This window comes from Gadus macrocephalus, chromosome 15 (genome assembly GCF_031168955.1).
Source record: "Gadus macrocephalus chromosome 15, ASM3116895v1".
Lineage (NCBI taxonomy): Eukaryota > Metazoa > Chordata > Actinopteri > Gadiformes > Gadidae > Gadus > Gadus macrocephalus.
Genome location: NC_082396.1, coordinates 10,425,691 through 10,445,632, shown reverse-complemented (window position 1 = coordinate 10,445,632; position 19,942 = coordinate 10,425,691). Strand labels below are relative to the sequence as shown.

Sequence of the window (19,942 nt, the reverse complement as noted above, 5' to 3'; positions counted from 1 at the left end):
TTCAGATGTTTAGTTGAACAGAACATTAGACCCGTACATGGAATGATCTGGAGAACGCGGTTCTTCTTCATGTTGGCTGGAAGGTTCCCCGTCCTCATGTTCTCCTTCATGATGCGCACATTGGTCAGTTTCTGAGGTGAAGGACATTTAGCTCAATAATATGGACACAATTAATGGGGGGTTATTTGAATAACTATGGTACAATAAAGAGAAGCAGTAGCGACAGAATCAAGGATATTGTTTTAACAGTTCAAAGTGCTCCAAATAGCATTAAGGGCTATTATTTGAGTTATTATTTGTTAGAAATGGCCTAGCCATCAGTCAGCTATTAGTGAGGGAAATGCAATGTTAGAATATCTATCTCTGTATCAGCAAAATATGATTGCACAACGCGCCCGGACAATGTCTGACCAATCAGGACATCCGTCTTGCCTGTCAATCAAAGGGGCGTGAAATGAAACACTTCTTAGTGGTGGAAAAAAAGAAGACGCATGTTTGTACGTGGAAGTTCCTCAGCCTACCCGGAACTCCTCCTCCAGGCCCAGCCGGTCGCTGGGGGCCCGGGTGTTGTGGAGCCGGTGGAGGTGGCCCTCCAGGGAGCAGACGTCCAGCTCCGTGTCCCCGTACAGGTAGTACTCCAGCAGGGCCTGGTAGATGAAGGAGTACTGCATCTGGAGGGTGGAGGAGGGGGACATGAGCAGAAGAACAAGAACAGAAGAAAAAATAAAAAACGGACGGAAATATCTTTGGGTTCCAAACACTGCACTGCTTCCCTCCGGTTCAACACGATCAGAGTGGGCACTCCGTCCTTGCTTGTGCACCACCTCAACACCATCACAACCTCCACTATCACCCCCTCCACTATCCCCACCTCCACACCATAATCACCTCCAAACCATCATCACCTCCACCACCACCCAACCATCATCACCTCCACCACCACCCAACCATCATCACCTCCACCACCACCCAACCATCATCACCTCCACCACCACCCAACCATCATCACCTCCACCACCACCCAACCATCATCACCTCCACCACCACCCAACCATCATCACCTCCACCACCACCCAACCATCATCACCTCCACCACCACCCAACCATCATCACCTCCACCACCACCCAACCATCATCACCTCCACCACCACCCAACCATCATCACCTCCACCACCACCCAACCATCATCACCTCCACCACCACCCAACCATCATCACCTCCACCACCACCCAACCATCATCACCTCCACCATCCCCACCCAACCATCATCACCTCCACCACCACCCAACCATCATCACCTCCACCATCCCCACCCCCACACAATCACCACCTCCACACCATCACTTCCACCACCACGCCATCGTCAGCTCCATCAGCCCCAACGCCAACACCACACCTGCACCCCCCCCCCCCCCCCCCCCCCCCCGACCTACGTCCGTCTGGATGAGCTGGCAGCGCTGCTCTCGTATCCTGCTGACGGAGCCGAACACGTCCACCATCTGCTCCTCGTGCATCATGTCTACCATGCCGTCGATGACGATGAAGGTCCCGGTGCGGCCCACGCCGGCACTGGGAACACGGGCCGACACAGGGGAGGGTTATAATCAGTGGTGTGCCCACACGGGGGGCACAGGGGCCGCACAAGCCGCCCCAGGTGGATGTGGGTGTGAAATGGGATTTCCGCTCCTACTGTTCCGGCATGGAAGAAAAAGTTTGTTTTAACTTTTGTGAACTGACTTTCTCCACACTGCTAAACAAACGCTGGTCATCATTTAGTCATACAATACATTAGACAAATCATCATGATTCATATAGATATATAGATATATATCATGTATATATATGAATCTATATATTATCTAGAAACATACTACAGTAAAACAGGCAGTGTAAAACTTCAACAAATTCAACCTCAGTGATTTAATGGACACTTTTTCCCCAACATGTCCTCCCAGCTCCTGTGTGTAGGGCATGTGTTCAGACTTGGCCGGGAGTCTGAGAGGCCACGCGATTTACAAGAGTCGTTTGGTCTGAATGACACTGCAGAGACCTGGGAAGTCCGATTCCTCACTCGGGCCCCTTTCAAAAGAGAGGCCGGGGCCCCCGTGAAGTAACGACGGCCCCTTTTCCCCAACCACCTGTCTCAGCAAACGCTGGGGCCCACTGCAGATCTTTCCGTTACCTTTTAGATGTGTAAGGATTCATACATCATTGTACCTATCCTAAAAACCTTCTCTCATCAAACAGGACTGTTTTAGTGTTGAGTTAACTTAACTACCTTAAATCTACAAATTTAATCCAATGTTCTGCTCTAGTTTGTACCATTATTTCCCATTGAATGAACATAATGAATTCAACAACAATTTGAATCAGTGACATGATCCTCATTGTCAGGCTCTTCCATTTCGACTCTTCCATTTCGTCAAAAAAGGGTTGCAGGTTTGTACCTCATTAATTTCCTGCTAGTGATTTTAAACAAAATAACTATATTGAAACCAAACTAGATCCTATGCGAAAGAAAGGATGATCCTTACCCTCCAAAAAGGGGTTGCCGTAAAGCTCAGTATACTGCTATATTAATAGTCCATTCTCAAAAATAGGGTTTTTGGTGTTTAAAGTGGACTAAAGTTGACCCTGTGTGTCAACACATCACTCCACTGCCGTGTTCCGCCTGCTGTATAAACAGGGCACCATTCCTAGAGTCCTATTTAAAAGCTGACCCCGGTCCGCCCCCATGGGCTCACCTGCAGTGCACCACCATGGGCCCCGCGTAGGAGGGGTTCACCGTCTTCACCTTCTTCAGGAACTTCAGCATGCCGATGGGGGAGAACGGCACCCCGAAGTCTGGCCAGCTGGTGAAGTGGAGCTGGGTGACCAGCCGAGGAGCTCTGGTGCCCTCGCCCGCCTGCTGTCAGAGGACACACACACGACGGGGACACCGTGGAGTATAAAACAGACCCATTGTAGTTTTAAAGAAGACACGTGGTCGATTTAAAAGAGACACGTTGCAGTTTTAAAATAGACTTGTTTTAGTTTTAAAGGAGACACATTGTAGTTTTGAAAGTGACACATTATAGTTTTAAAAGAGACATTTTGTAGTTTTAAAAGAGACATTTTGTGGTTTTAAATGAGACGCGTAGTTTTTAAAAGAGACATGTCAAACTCTTACAAAAGTAGCATAGTAGATTTAAATTAAAAATATATTATTGATTAATGGTTTTTGAAAGGGACAAATCTGAAACTGGAAAAAGTCAAAAAAATTAAAGGTTTGTTGTGAATCAAATCCCCCAGTTTCTTAACTAGTGTGCACATGCACCACTTAATATAGATAATCATTTCATTACGCTGTCTTTAAGGAATTCATTTCATATGAAAACCGGTTCCAAGTCTCCGAGACGCCAAATTAGTCATGCCCTGGACGTCTGTGAATTCCGAGAGAGCTGTTTGCGACTTTGCTGGATTATTGGATTGCGTTCCCAGCAGCCATCTCCACAGAGACTCAGATAGTTGGAGTCACAACGCAATGCCTCTAATAGAGGAAGCACTGAGTACACATTTGAGGACGTCCCGCAGAGATTTACGCAGGGATTTCAGCTCACTTACCATTCAGAAACACACAATAATTCAAATCATATTCAAACCGAGAGGCCGTTCAATCGCATCCAACAGTTTAATTTGAGAAGTTATGCTCATGCCGGAAGATGTGCTTGTAAGAATGTTAAACGGACTAAGTAACACATCATGTGATTGCGTTCAAGCATTAATATGTATGTATTTATTCAAATACAAATGAGGCTGAGATTATTCCGAGCATTCGTCATAACAATATAGGGGCAGCCACGTATTATGCTGCAGGAATCACTCTCTGTATCTAACATTTGCTATTAAGTCATCTAGAAGATGCTTTATGTATTCAAAGCGATTTACAGTGAATTTGGATTCATGTCATTAGGGAACAGGTGGAGATTAGACTGTGGACATTGGTGATTAAACCTTGTACGTTTTGGCTTGAAGTCCAACAGCCTATCCTCTGGATGCCCACAGGTTAGACTGTGGATAATGGGGATCAAACCCAGTATATTTAATCTTGGAGTAAAACACCAAAACCAGACTATCCTTAGTTAGTGTGAGACTGAGGGTAGGATAGTCTTGAATAGCTAATGTTTGAAACGTAAACTCCCAGCTAACTATTGATAAAAATAACACAGACTAACCCAAATACAATTGATACATGAATTGATAATGATCCTAGACAGGTACTCTGTGTGTTACTTACAAACTGAACACAGAACTTCCTGATGGTGTAGTCCACCAGCACAGTGAAGTCCTCCATCGCCACTCTGATGTTCCCATACATCCAGCAGCCCTGGTCGGGCCAGTACTGGTAGCACTTATCCTGGAGGGAGAGAGCAAATACACACCTTTTAGTACGTGGAGCACTTACCCTGGAAAGAGAGAGAGAGAGATGGAGAGGGTACACACTTAAATACTGGTAGCACTTATCCTGAAGGAGAGAGAGACACAGATACAGATAGAGAGAGATAATGAAATTGAGAGAGAGAGAGAGATAGAGAAAGGATAGAGAGGCAGCACACACGGTGACCCTTTTTGCTCAAACTCCCGCATCACAGCGGACAGGTAAGTAGAAGATAGTGACTCATAGAAATAAGAACAAAACATTTTATTTGAATTCTGTTCCTGGATTTTTCCATAGAGGAGTAACAGAGAAACTGAAACTCTTGTGTGGAAAAATCTGAATTTGTACTTTCCCGTGTTATTACGAGTCATCAAGCGTTCCAGGCTCCAACTCCCGTAAGTCTGCGAGATCCCGGAACGTTTCAAATCATTAATGAGATTCCATTCCTCAAACCAATTATCGTGGAGCCTCGGAGGATTCTGATCAACCGTTATTCTGTTATTGATCCATCAACCCCTCCTCCCCGTTGATAAGACCTTTGTGGCTAAATCTAAAGCAAGCGTTAGCTAATCTGCCGCGGGACACTGTGTATGGATTTCTCTGATGGTATAGAGGTCAAATAAATAATACCAAGAGGCTTACAGAACATAATAACACGCAGGCATCGCTGGCAGTAGTGCTGTATTAAGGCTGTGGGGATCTTTATGATTGAAGGCAGTGTTGGTTAAGGTGTTGAACAAAAAAGGTTCATGTTTGAACTGCAAAGTGCATCATTCCACCTGTAGGAATCCTTGATCAAGATGCCCTGACCCTACCTGCTCCTTCTGGGGTGGCCCTCACTTAAACTTGTTTTGTAGAGAAGCGTAGGATAAACAACACACGAGTAAATAGGATCGGAACAAGCAAGGCTTCCTCTGTGTCAGTGCTGACCGACAGGAAGTGAGATGTGAGATTACAGGAAGTCAAAGCCTCACCTCCTTCCTCTCCTTTAGGTTGGTTAACATCACTATGGTAGACACCTTCTGCTCCCACACCATGCGCCAGAAGTCAGCCACTGTCTCAAACTTTGGGCCTGGGGGCAGTAGATCGAAATAAATAGAACCCTATGCATATTCAAATCAATTATATGTTTATTTGAATTGTTTGTATGACATGAAACGCAAATGTTTAATACACGTTACCTTGGGCTGCAATGAATTTGTTCTTCTCTTTAAAACCCTGGGGAAATGGAAGAACATGCAGATTTGTAAATGAGTCCGTTCTCAATGATTTGGGAATAGACACTTTGTAAGTGATGTTGAAGTGAACGTCGACTCACGTCGATGTAGGATGCGTTGATGTAGTCCGAGGGCAAGTGTCCGTCGATGTGACTCAAAATCACCCTGGAATGGTCATCTGAGGAGAGGGGATAGAGACGAAAGGACTGTTACTCGACAAGATCTACAGTAAAACGTTCTTGTTCTACTACAAGAGAGTTCTGCTTCATACGGGAATTCCGACCAGCCACAAACAGACAACCCTGGCAAAGTTGGACCATCTACGTCATTGGTACGGGATTACCGTTCTCCAACTCAGACCGAGGATGTTAATGGTCGAGCTTTTCCAAACACGCATACACATCAGGAAATAGAGCTTGATTCCTCTTTAAGTGGAATGGAATGGTTGGTAGCAGCGGTAGGAATAGTGGGGCTCATTCGCAGTGTGTCACTCACATGGTAAGATGTTGGGGTATCGGTTCTTCTCTCTGTTGTGCTCCCTGCTCGCCTCTTCAAAGGAGCCGTGGTGGTAGTAGCAGGGCAGCGACTGCGGGCACACAAACACACTCTGATGAGGGAGACCACGGAGGCAGGGCTCAGGTGTCTAGAGCTCTCACGATCAGCCCTGTCAGGGCTAGATGTTTACGTTTCCATCGGAGACAATGCGACACAGAACCACACAACAGACACATAATATTAACACTTTCATAATAACATTGAAATCCTTTGCGCTCAGTGCTGCTTAGTGCTCAGTGTGTGAGCTGAGTGTGTGCACGCATGCATGCGTATGCATGTATGCACTCTATTTTGGGTCTGTCTACATGTATATGTAACTGCGCATGCATTACATGCATGAATGTCTGCGTGCGTTAATGTATGTATGCATGCATGTATGCGTCTACATCAGGGGTCGGCAACCCTAGGCACGCGTGCCACCACTGGCACGGGGCAGCATAATCATTGGCACACTTAAAAGAAAATATATATATATTTTTTTTTATAATTATTATTAAAAAATGTCACAGCACAATGTGGCAGCATGATCATTACTACCGATTTTTTTAACTTATGTTGTGAGTAATAGAGAAGAAAATATTAAAAATATTGTTGCAAGTGGCCTGTATGCATCGCCTTCACATGGTATTACAAAGCTGTACATTTCTTAAAGATATTGATGTGGATGGTTCCAGCATTCTCATATGTTCTCGTTTTTGACATTTCTCACAGTGCAAATATGTTTCTGAAAATGGTGTTTTAAGATGGGACATATGTAATTATAATTTGTAAACCGTTGTTGCAAATATAACAACCAAAAAAATAATTAAAATGTTGATGCATGATTGTGGACTATATGGAAATAGTAAAATTCCAGGTCTTCCAAATGTTTTTGGTCGCTGTGTCATAATTCAGCTTAATTTTTTATATATTGTTGCTTAAGGCACACCCATTAACGAGAAAATGTCAAACTGGCACTGCATGTTGAAAAGGTTGCGGACCCCTGGTCTACATGTATGTGTATGTGTTTACGTGCACTTATGTACGTGTCTGTATCTGTATCTCTGTCTATGTTTGTGTGTATCTATCGATGCATGTGTCTACATGTCTGTGTCTACGCACATGTCTATAGGTGTGTGTGTGTCTCTACCGGTATATATGAATGTATGCGTGCATGTGTGTGTGTGTGTGTGTCCGTGTGCGTGTGTGTGCGTGTGCACATGCAAAACCGCGAAGACCCACGTTGAACTCCTCTCTGAAGAGCTTGCCGTCATCTGCCGAGCGGACGCGGTACTCTTCCTCCAGGGAGTCCAGGGGGATCGGGAAGTACCTCCGGGACGGGGAGGGGGACCTGGGCAGGAGCACCACCGTCTGCTCCCCTGGGGACCACCGGGGAGACACCCACACACATAAATACCCCCGCACACATGGAAGGAGTACATTACGGTCAGCATGCTAATGTCTCCCCACGGAAAACCCTTCCACCCCCGCCCCCCCCTCCCCCCTCCCCCTCCCCCAACACCTGCGTAAACAGACCCGGCGGCCATTAGTGCTTCCTGCTATTGGAGGGATCTGACACAAACTATTTCTTCAGCCATAAAGAAAATGGTCGTCTTTTTTGTTGCTTTGGTGTGAAAATGTCTCAACTGTGAATTCCATCTCTCTGTTATTATTTTAGCCCTTTTTTCCCCGACGCTGCGAGTGAGAGGTTTCTATGGCGCCGGGATTTATAAGGCCTCTTGTGTGCTGGGAAAGCAAAAAAATAAAGTTTCCTTGACCCGTAGACCCCGGTGGAAGTCGTTAAACCTCTCTTGACCTCAGTGTCGCGTTACTTTCCGAATAAATTAAGCGCTAGGACAACTCGGGTACTGACACAAGGAGGGAGAAGGGGGAAACGAAAAGAAGAGAAACTATTAAAACGAAAAGACAGGTTCTGACATTTCACAACATTCCGAGGGTTGTTTCTGAGATTAATTTTATTTTATAAAATAAGTTAGATCTGAGTGTCTTCAAACAAACATACCTTGTTCGTCCAAGAAGCCATTTGGAATCTTCTTATCCACCGACGTGACGAGAGCTTTGCGATGGTTTTTAAACCTATTCATAAAATAATAAATAATATTTCAAGAATTCTACACACCCTCAATGAAATAGGTCCCATTTGTAGCAACACAATAACATAAAACAATTAAGGACACAAAAAACAAAGGAGAATCCAACAAGACATGTACCATCTGAGAGGGACAAAGTTGTTTTTCCTCATTGAAAGTAGAAGAGTGACCCTGGTTGTGTGTGTTTGCTGGTCAGACTGTGTGAAGAGGACCTTAACACAGGTCTGACCAGCTGTCTACCCACAATCCACTTTGTTTTGTAACACTTCCCTCAACACTGCACCCCCCCCCCCCCCCCCCCCCCCCCCCACTATGTCTGTTTATGTGTTTGTGTGTGTAAGTGTGTGCATGGGGGTGTGTCCCCCATGAACCCAACAAACACACACACAGAATGATTGTGCCACATATTGGTGCCTGATAGTCAGGCCTTGGGTAAGGGTGTATGTGTTTGTGTGTGCAGAAGTTAATGTTTACCTCAGACAGTAGATAGACAGTAGAACAAAAATTACGACCAGTGCGTGTATCTGTGTGTGCATGAGAGCGAGTGAGTGTGCGTGAGTGCGTGCGTGTGTGTACCTCAGACCGTAGATGGACAGTAGAACCAGGATGAGGAACAGTGTGTGTCTGTGTGTGCGCGCGCGCGCGCGTGTGTGTGTGTACCTCAGACCGTAGATGGACAGTAGAACCAGGATGGGGAACAGTGTGTGTCTGTGCGTGCGCGCGCGTGTGTGTGTGTGTACCTCAGACAGTAGATGGACAGTAGAACCAGGATGATGAGCAGCAGGGATATGACCAGCGTGGATGGGAGCACGTGGGCCCCTTGCTGCGTCGGGTTCTCTGCACACAAAACACACAGCAGACATGTTAGCAACAGAGTGGCCACCCGTACCTAAACCCTCGCCACATCCTCGCTGTATACTGGACACATCTAGGGAACCCTGGGTTATTATTTGATGCACTTTCGACACTTTTTACACCAATGAAGTGGCAAAATAATGTTCTTTCAATTTCATTTAGGATACTATCTGAGAACATACCTTAGAACACATTATCTTAGAACTTACCTTTTTAGTGCATTCCTTTATGCACTAAAAATTATGTATTTTGTATGTTTCTTTTGTTTCTATTATTTGACTATTTCCAACACATTTCTTGTTTTGGTTGGTTCCCTTTTTTTTGGTGCTCCATAGCCTATATTAAGTTCCATCACTTGTCCATGTACTGTATGAGCTGATATAATGCATTGAGTGGTTAATCTGTGAGAATGTTTTACCTGTAGTCTGGTTCTCATGCGTGGAGTAATTTAAAGCACTCGTGGTTCCGATCAGGAAAAACACCATGGTCACTATGGAAACAGGAGAAAAAACTATATGAAGAATATAAAAATAGACATGAAAAACCACGACCGGTACATAGAGTATAAGAAGACAGCTGACTTTTAGATTGAGTACGCCTACTTCAACAGATTATTTAAATCTAATTTGTTTGCCCCTGGCGTTTGTTTCAGATATAATCATTCCTTTTCATGGGTTCTAAAATATTGTAGCATGGTTGGACAGATTGGTGTAATGTTAAATGACTACCACTAGAGGGAGATGAAGCCTCAAGCATTGTGGAGCTCAGCGTTTTTGTTGCAACGCAGGCTCCTTTCAGGAAGGGCACAGCTGGTCACACACTTCAATAACTGCGGTATCAGTGCAGTTTTAACTTCTATATAAATACACCATTAATCAATAGAGGATCAGGCTGCAAATTATGTTCTTTCTCTGATTTAACGGCAATAGAAACCCCAGTAGACTTTAGACAGTGGAGGAGACTATAAATACATCATGCAGGAAGTCCTTTTAGAAATCATCAATTTTTGTAAACTGCTGAATAATGTTGCATTTTTGCTGACATCATGTAGTGTTAAAGGTAGACTGCGCTATTTTCAGGAAGAGGATACTTTTTGTGATGAATTTGTTAGTAATATTAACTGTATCATCACATTGAGGGTATAGCAATCTGGTGCTTCTGTTATATTTGTTTAAACAGATTTTTTATCATTTTTGCCTGCATCAGTAGTTACTTAACTCCTCTCTCTCTCTTTTACTCTGCGCTTCTATACATCTTCATTATTCTCTTTCATGTTAGCATCTAAGTATTTGTAAATGATCATTCATCATGATACATAATTTCACGATTCTTACTGTGTTTCAGTTTTTTGACACTTCTATCTACCAGATTAAATGTAAATCACAGAATAATGTGGCAGATTAGGCATATAAGCATGGCCTATCAAGGTGTAAGATAGAGGTTAGGGTGTTTGACTCCCAGCTCAAAGGTTCTTGTCCACTCTAGGTGAACTCTCCTCCTGTTGAAGACCACTAGATCACTTAAGGAGTGAGTCAGATTGTCCAATGATCTCAACCGGTGCTGATCTAGGGCTTTATGCTCCAATGGAGAGATTTCTAGGGCTTTTTGTAAACTCAACAGGGTCTCGTTTTATTGTGGCTCAGAGATTATTTGGGAAAAGAAAAAGAGTAATTCCAGAACGTGCAAGTGTGTGTTCCCAACATAAGTTATTTATGTTTGGCACACACACACTTGCACTTAAAAAGTAGTAAGATGGAGTCGGTTACCACACCAGGTTTTTATAGAAGGCACACACACATTGTTCTAAGACAGAAACATATATATACATACAGTCACACAATATATCTAATAACAAGCATACGCCATCTTGTCCTGGCAGCTATCCACACACACACACACACACACACACACACACACACACACACACACACACACACACACACACACACACACACACACACACACACACACACACACACACACACACACACACACACACACACAAATGGATGCCTGCCCATATCATCCACAGCCAAGGGCCCTGGCGGTGCTGCATATGTGTCACACTGTGCACGTGAAGTGCACGTGGAGCATGATCTCTCCCGAGTGTTAACAAGCTGACAGAGTCCACACCTGTTACCCACACGTCCTTGCCAAGCCAGTGCGTGTGTGAGTACCCAAACACTCACACATGCACGTACACACACACACACACACAGACAGCTGCCCTGCAGCTCTGCACACACACACACACACACACACACACACACACACACACACACACACACACACACACACACACACACACACACACACACACACACACACACACACACACACACACACAGCTGAAATCTAGGTCAGTGTTGGAGATAATATGCATCGATCATCATAGAGCGGCTTGATATCAAATGATATCACGACCAGACAAGAATTGGTGAAAACTGATTTCTATGTATTCTCTTGAAAAAAGTGCAAGTGCTCCTCTCTTTACACTTTTGACAGAAGCAGGCTAGAAAACAATTAATAGTAAAAAGTTTAGTAGTTAACGCATTCATGATTTAGTTAATAGATCTGTTAAGGTGGTAATTTTAATTAGTATAAAGTGACTCATAGTGATTCAAACTTTTCTGTTGAGTCACTATTGCCAAATTAGGTAAATTAATTGTGATTGAGCCTGTGGCCCACTGAGGAAAGCCCATGCGTTTTCAGTGTTGAATGAATATATTAATATCACATACTCAGTGTCAGTGGCTGCACTGCTGTTTGTATCTCTGAGAATAATAATCACTTATCCCCAAAAGTATCGTCAAAGAGAAAGAAAGCTTTGAGATAGTCACTTCAATGTTCAACATAACACAACTTAACATCTCAGAGCTGTGGTAAAGATGTATTTTCAAAGATGTATGAAGAAATGTAGGCCATTAAAAATCAGTATGCAGTCATTTTTGCCTAACGGTCCAATTCTCCGAATTCAATTTTATTTTTGTTAAACAATCAAAAGTAAAGAAAAAAACAGACTAAAGAAGTTGAATTACACTTTAAGAATTCACGAGAACTCGTAAAAATGGCATTCGCTCTACCACTGCCTTTACCCTAATCATACTTTACCTCCATTAAATGAAACATATATTTTTTTAAGCAACGTTTTTGCTTTAGTTAATCTAATATTTGATTAGCCAAGCTTAATTGAACATTCAGATTAGAAAATAAATACACTTTCCTGTTAACAATGTGTATCTGAATGAATCAGTGGAGATCTGATCTTATAACAGTCAGGCCTATCTTAATCCCAATCATAAATGTATTGCTTTGGCCAAAAAACGACATTTCACAATTACAATTTGAATGAAAACACAGCACACATACACACACACATTTGTATTCAGCTCATGGATGTTAACATATAAACATGTTAACACATAAACATATAAATAATGTGTACGACGTCAACATAACTACTGAATAAATATCTTGTCAACAAATGGAAGCAGCAACACAAATGGGTTGACCTGTGCGATGACTTTTAAACGTTTACCCGGAAAGGATCTGCATTGATTTGAATAATTCATGATTTGTAAATTATTCAAGAACAAGAACTCAATGACACCGCCAACATTGTCCAGAGGACATTGGCCAGCGGGTGGATACTTTGGATTCACTCCCGTTCTCCATGAACAATCTCAACCTGAGTGGAGGTGGATCACTAGGTTCATTTAAGTCAGGGGCAGTGAGGAAACTCTTTCGCATGGCGGAGCCATAAAACATTGTATTACTTGACATAATTGAACATAATTTAATTTCATATTCCATTTTCCCTTTCTAGCATTTATAATCTACTTTGATTGTAGGCATGGTATTATGATGGATGTTTAATTTGACCTTTGAAATTAATAATTCTTGTCCAATGAAAATGTAGCTTTTGTAGAATTGATATCTGACATTGATAGCATATTTTGTGTAAAATGTTATTTTGTTTTGGTAAAGCAATACAGCCTTGGTGGTCAGGTAATGACAATCGTGTGAAGAGCCAAGTGTAGCTCTACCGCCATAAGTTACTGACCCCTTATTTAAAAACATGTCTTGTGGCTGAAAGGAATTCCCCTATAACACCGCTCATTTCTACCACTAAATATAGCTATATAATATCAAGGGTGCATGCCATGGACATTCCTCGAGAATTTATTCATTTTTAAGATTCATGACCACTTTCCTTAGCACACTTAATCCTACCTGAGTCATAAACGTGGGCTTACAAAGATTTACAAGGACTTACTAAACTGATCGTATAGAGGTTAATTATTTACACTCAATGGATTGACACCTTTGATGTCGATGTGAAGGCAGAAGAAAGAACCATGAGACATGAAATACTTTCCCCCTTTGTCAGGGAACAATAAAAAAATGAAAAATATATATTCCTTTCATTGTATTTGTCTCTCCCAACTGCCAACAAAATAGGTCAAACGGGTTGCTGTATCCACTCTCGACTCTCACTACCTAAAAATCAATAAAGAGGCAAAATCCATTGGGTGTGTGTCGAGTGGGTGATACATCTTGCAGAGAGAGAAAGAGAAAGAGAGAGAGAGAGAGAGAGAGAGAGAGAGAGAGAGAGAGAGAGAGAGAGAGAGAGAGAGAGAGAGAGAGAGAGAGAGAGAGAGAGAGAGAGACTAAAAAGGTTGTTTAATCACAAGGAGACAAAGATGAGGGGAAAAGGGCAAATAAAGAAGAACAGAACCAAAAAAGAAACCAGAGCAAGACAACAAGAACAGGAAGTACTTCAGCTGTCAGCTGGCTGAGGTCCAGAAGGGAGACAAGGAGGAGAAGGAATTAAATAGAATCAAGAGAGGGAGCAGGGAGGGATGAAGAGATGAGGGAGTGGAGGAGGAGGAGGAGGAGGAGGAGGAGGAGGAGGAGGAGGAGGAGGAGGCTGTGCACTCTGCCTGTCTGTTTGACTATTGGTGCTGTCTGTCTGTCTGTCTGTCTGTCTGTCTGTCTGTCTGTCTGTCTGTCTGTCTGTCTGTCTGTCTGTCTGTCTGTCTGTCTGTCTGTCTGTCTGTCTGTCTGTCTGTCTGTCTGTCTGTCTGTCTGTCTGTCTGTCTGTCTGTCTGTCTGTCTGTCTGTCTGTCTGTCTGTCTGTCTGTCTGTCTGTCTGTCTGTCTGTCTGTCTGTGCTTGCTGTCTAATTAGGCTTTCTGTCTGCCTGTGTTGTCTCTTTCTCTGTCTGGAATGTCTTGCTGGCAATCTGTCTTTCTGACTGACTACTTGTCTGTATGTCTATCTGTCTGTCCGTCTATCTTTCTGTGCTGTCCGCCAGACTGATATTTTCCACTGCAGTCCTACAAGCTGCTAATATCGGCGCGTCTCTTACAGCAGCAGATGGTTTGGTTCTTGTTGTAACAGCACATGTTTATAAAGAGTTGTTCTAAACAGTTCCCCATGGAGGACATTCACTGTTCATAGAACCATGATGCACTTAATCAGGATGCCTCAATGATGCTTTTAATCATGGTGTCGTTCAACGGAGGTCAAACAAATCATCAGAGTAATTAGTATAGTACGGGTTGTCCGTGATTTGACTATTCTGCATTAACGGATTGTATTTCGATTGATTACCCTGTAATGATTGAGTTCAAATGCTATTGACCTGGGGTTTGTGTGTGTGTGTGTGTGTGTGTGTGTGTGTGTGTGTGTGTGTGTGTGTGTGTGTGTGTGTGTGTGTGTGTGTGTGTGTGTGTGTGTGTGTGTGTGTGTGTGTGTGTGTGTGTGAGATTGCGAGTGCGAGTGTGTGTGCAGGGGAGTTAATCATAAAAAAGACTTACGGGTCCAAGGGTGGGCCAGCGTGATCCGGTATCAGATGACCCGAAGGTCCATAGCATCCGAGACCAGTTCCAAGACCAGGTCCAAGTCACATCCTCCAAGAGCCTCTGGGAGAGCTGCTGGAGCAAAGCGTCCCACGACCGATCCGGATGAGGTCGCCGCCGCTGTTGATGCCCAGAGGTTGTCAGAGCATCAGGTCTGGCGTCATGACAACGGTGGTCTTCGGCGACGTGGGTTTTCTCTCCGCTGAACAACAGATGTTATCTGGGAAGACAGCGAGACAGGGAGAGAGATAGAGAGAGAGCGAGAGCGAGATACAGAGACAAGAGAGGGAGAACACTGCATGAGGTCGGGTGAGGGAAGGTATCTGATGTGATCTACAAACAGAGCTGTGAGTCGTGTGTTTGGGGTTAGTGAGGAAGAGAAGGAGGGGCTTTCCATGACTCATGGTTTTGGGAGAGCTGGGGGGGGGGGGGGGAACAAGAGAGGGAAAAGTCCCCCAAGAAGAGACATCTGAGTCTGGCTGCGGTGTGCCTGCAAAGAACATAATTGTGCTGCATTTAATTACATGGGTGAAATAAAGGCGTGTGTGTGTCTTGAGGTGGGGGGATGTGATCTTTTTGGTGTTGATGTAATTAGGGGCACTCTTCTAGGTCTGTACTGTGTTTAAATACACTGTTTGCTGTTGCAACTCAACACACTGAGTGAGAAGAGGTCGGAAGCTGCAGCATTTTTCTTTCGTTAGGCAGACACATAGATTACGGTGGAAGAAGAACATCAATTATATCTTACTAAGCACGACAACACAAACACTTTGCCAACTGCGCTCCCTGAGCATAAAGCTCACTGGCGGAAACAAAACAGCAGTGTAATATTTCACAGTGACTCATTAACTTGCTGAAACATCCATCCTTTCAACCATCTTTACAAAGATTTTGACTTCCCCCGCTCACCACCTCGTGCTTGTCTTGTTAATGTTTCCCTGCTTTTAATTGCTTTTCTTCTGCATGTGAAAGCACTTTGTTAACTTTGTTTAACGTTGCCAAAAATAAAGTTTATTATTTGTATTCTTATTATTATAATTCTTGCACTGTTTGTTACATATTTGCACTGTTGAGGGAGCCTAAAATTCCCACATTCCAATACTGTTAGTGACCCCTGCCTGGTGTAATATTAATGTGCTCATCAGATGACAAAAAAGACTTGAAACTTGACGCCCTCATAGAGGAGAATGAAAGCACGTCTCAGTGCCCTGTGTTCTCCCACTCTCTCTCTCTCTCTCTCTCTCTCTCTCTCTCTCTCTCTCTCTCTCACTCTCCCTTCAAGCCCTCCTCTCTCTCTAGTGTGCCTACGGGCTCCAGACACAAAGCTATAGATTGTTAACTTTTGGCCTCGTCTGGCTGGCAGAGATAGAGAGAGAGAGAGAGAGAGAGAGAGAGAGATAGAGAGAGAGAGAGAGAGAGAGAGAGAGAGAGAGAAATGCAGAGAGAGAGAGAGGCAGTGATAGAGAGCGAGAGAGAGAGAGCGAGAGAGAGGGACTAAAAATGTTGTTTAATCACGAGGAGACAAAGACAAGGGGAAGTGTGCAAATAAAAGAACACAACCTAAAAAAGAAAAAGCAGAGCAAGACCTAAAGAAAAGGGAGGGAGAGTCAGGCACCAAAGTCCTAAACTATAATGTAAATTATTAATCATCTAATTTATATAAATTATAAATACATAGTACTTCTGAAAATACATGCTTAAGTAGATCATGATCGCTTGAAAAAACTATTTGTTGTTCTAATATTGAAAATAAACTTGCCAAGATTATCCTCTTAACACAGCTACTTAATATTGGCATCTAAGAGAATGTATTTGTTTGCTGATTTAGTTAAACATGTCACTGTGATTAAAGCACTTGGTTAGCTGGCAACAATAGCAAACCACCAAATTAACTCACACTGGGACTTTGGTTTCATAACCATTTCAGATGTCTATAAGAGAGACAGAACACAGTGGGGACCATTAGAACAAACCTCTCATGATAATACTCCATCTGACCTCAGGACCTAAACCATATGGGCTTCATTTAAAGTGGTGCATGAACGATTACAATAAAAGAGCTATCTCAGTGCACAGCTCAACTAACTCTTGCGCAGCAGGTCATGCAACGATAAACTAAATCACAGAATCTGACACTCAACCCACAGTAAACTTAAGCTGAAGGGCTCAAATGAATAGATGAAGAGTTTAGTTTAGTTCAGGTCTTTTATGGTCAGATGCATGATATGAACTGTCCTTCGGTCTGTCAGAGCGAGACCAGACGCCGCAGTATCGCCTGCCAGACGGCAGCAGGGGGAAAGGTGATGAGCTGGGTGGTAGGAGTCCTTAATAATCCTCAGAGCCCACCTGAGGCAGCTCAGGGCGGTGGATGTCCTCCGGGGCTAGGAGCTGTCTGCCCATGATGTGTTCAGCGATCCCGTCATCCCAGACCTCACAGTCCTTGCCTGTGCATAGCCTGTACCACACTGCGATGAAGCCAGACAGAGTGCTCTAAATAGCACACCTGTAAAAGTTTGGGAGGATGACTCGGTCCATACCAAAACTTCTTTGGTCACGTCTGGAAGAAGAGACGTCTCCGAGCTGATTTTGACCATCTTGTCTGTGTTGGGGCAGAGCGGGTGATGTCGATGTGGATGTGCACCCCATGGAACCTGAAGCAGCTGCCCCTTCCCAGCACATTTCTAGTGATGTTGACGAGGGGGGTGCATGCTCCCCCTGCCGCACACTCCTTCATCCACACCCCTGTCCTTTGTCTCGCTGACGTGGAGAGATGGGTTGGTTTTCTTGACATTCTGCATCCAGGATATCAACCTCGTCTCTGGCTCACTGGTCGCTGGCCCACGATGATCTTGTGGTCAACAAACGTATCAATACGTTTGGTACGGTTTGTTGTCGCAAAGTCATTTGTGAACATGAACAACAGGACAGGTCACTGAAGAACTCTGCTCGCTGATCAGCATAGCCTCTGAGGGCCGTACCTGTTATGCTGTCAGGGCTTGTAACTTTTACTACTACCACTACCAATCGCTACTACACAACAACTACAACTACAATGGTGTAGAGATGATGAAGATGGTGAAGATGAAGACAAGCTGGTTTTGAGGATAATGATGCTGATGATTATGTGATTGATGAGGATTATCTTGGTTTTTGGTGATGCTAATGATGATGATGATGAAGATAAGATGAAGAACAAGAAGAGACAGAAGAGAAGGAGCAGGCCCTCTGAGAGGAGAAACTGTGTGCACTCTGTCCATGAGGTTGTGAGGTGCTGACATTACTCAGCAGTGAACAAAGGACATCAAAGCATGGAGCGCTGACCACCTAGAAACATCTCCTTTGATCCCCATTTACCTCATTATTGAACCACCAGCTGGGAGGCAGATTAGACATAACAATCCATTGCAAAATCTACCCGTTAGTGACATCACACCTGAGAGTCCGCTCAGGTGGATCAATTCTTCGTCTCTTGTCTCTACTCAGTTTTTTACTGTTTCACTTTTAAACAATATTCTATAGATTCCACATGTTGAACACTACATTATTAGTAATTTGATGTACGACCGATTGGATTTATGTTTTACTTGAAATGGCATGCACACTTGGTCCTTGAGAATATTACTTCTCAAGGGTATTTTTCCTCAATGGTTAAATGTTTTGATTAGATGATTCATTGATTGGTTGATGAATGGATTAGAGACAGTGGGAGCATAAAGGAATGATGAAGCCATATTTCAATCCAAAAAGACAGAGCAAACAGTCAAATGTCTATATCCCCTACCACCTGCTAAGTAGGAATGAATTCAGTTATTTATAACCTCAGACAGAAACTACATAAGCATCTCTGTGTCTTCGTAAGCGTTTGTGTGCATAACTGCATAACGGTGGATGTCATTTTGAATGATAACAGGGGAAATAAAACGAAAACAGAGCAGAAGAACAGGGCAGAATAACTTTACTTGTTAGTGGTCCCTTTTGGCAATGAGACAAACCCTTCTCTGTTTCTTTTAATGTCAGTGACATCGGAATGGCCTTAATAATCAGTGAGTGTTCTCCTGCCATCCTGCATTATGCTGCTGCCAATGAATACACCCTTTGCTACCCTTGTAGAGTAAGTTGTTTGTCAAATGTCTGCTAGCCTCTGGATTCATGCTAACACAGCCTTACAGAGCTAACAGGGTGCCAATACACTAACACTTGTAATAATAACTATAGCTAACAATTAATCTGCATAACAAAATGTAGCTTGTTCATTTTGGAATTGAAGGTTTTTTTTTTTGCTCTAGAGTAGCTCTCAGAGAAATATGACTACAACATTGGCCATGAAGCCGCTCCAGCACCGCTATTTGACCATAGCCTTATTGTTCAGACATCTGGCAGAGCTTTCCTTTGAGTTAAAGGAAGCAAGGTGAAGTCAGAAAGGGTAATCGAGGAGGAAGTAGGAAGGTTAGGGGGAACTCTTGGTCAAGGATGAGACAGACGATAGAACTTTGGGACTGCAACCACAACCTTTCATCTGGGAGTCCAGCAACTGATTATGAGATGAATGCATAACATGCCTTTATCAGTTTATAAAGAATCCTGTCAAATGGGATACCCTTGACCAACCTGTTTAAAGTGATAGTTAGTAATTTTTGGAGTGAACTACAGGCCCACTTAACCATGACAGCGTCACAAGATCAAGTTTAACCACAGAGTTCAATCGGTAATAATACATGCGGATAAACACTAAGTACACTGCAGAAATTAGGGCATAATGATATTCTGCTCCTATACCACAGACCCCACATGTGTATAGCAATCCTAAATGGAGCATCCCTCCATGGCAGGTCATGTGACTGCCAGACGTAGCCCACAACTCAAGGCTACCGTGAATGAGGTTATTCTGTATGAGGGTCATGATTTCAGGCATGAGCAGGCCTGCATACTTCCACACACGCTGAAA

At 43.5% G+C, this 19,942-nt stretch overlaps 1 protein-coding gene across 3 annotated transcripts in view; it reads right to left on the bottom strand.

The window, feature by feature from the left end:
• LOC132473115 (receptor-type tyrosine-protein phosphatase epsilon-like) overlaps nt 1-19,942 on the bottom strand; it is a 28,129-nt gene that overhangs the window by 6,380 nt on the left and 1,807 nt on the right. Inside the window, exons 2-15 of one of the 3 annotated variants that reach the window (XM_060073092.1) lie at nt 14,956-15,217; nt 9,553-9,624; nt 9,020-9,116; nt 8,192-8,265; nt 7,411-7,547; nt 6,130-6,220; nt 5,736-5,812; nt 5,599-5,635; nt 5,392-5,489; nt 4,277-4,396; nt 2,745-2,905; nt 1,434-1,569; nt 522-671; nt 38-131 (exon numbers count right to left, since the gene is read on the bottom strand). In XM_060073092.1, the coding sequence (XP_059929075.1) occupies nt 38-131; nt 522-671; nt 1,434-1,569; nt 2,745-2,905; nt 4,277-4,396; nt 5,392-5,489; nt 5,599-5,635; nt 5,736-5,812; nt 6,130-6,220; nt 7,411-7,547; nt 8,192-8,265; nt 9,020-9,116; nt 9,553-9,619 (1,339 nt within the window). In that variant the 5' untranslated portion in view covers nt 9,620-9,624; nt 14,956-15,217. Of the gene's footprint in view, nt 1-37; nt 132-521; nt 672-1,433; nt 1,570-2,744; nt 2,909-4,276; nt 4,397-5,391; nt 5,490-5,598; nt 5,636-5,735; nt 5,813-6,129; nt 6,221-7,410; nt 7,548-8,191; nt 8,266-8,399; nt 8,566-9,019; nt 9,117-9,552; nt 9,625-14,955; nt 15,218-19,942 lie in introns of those variants that run through there. The other 2 variants (XM_060073091.1, XM_060073093.1) reach the window with 2 other exon arrangements.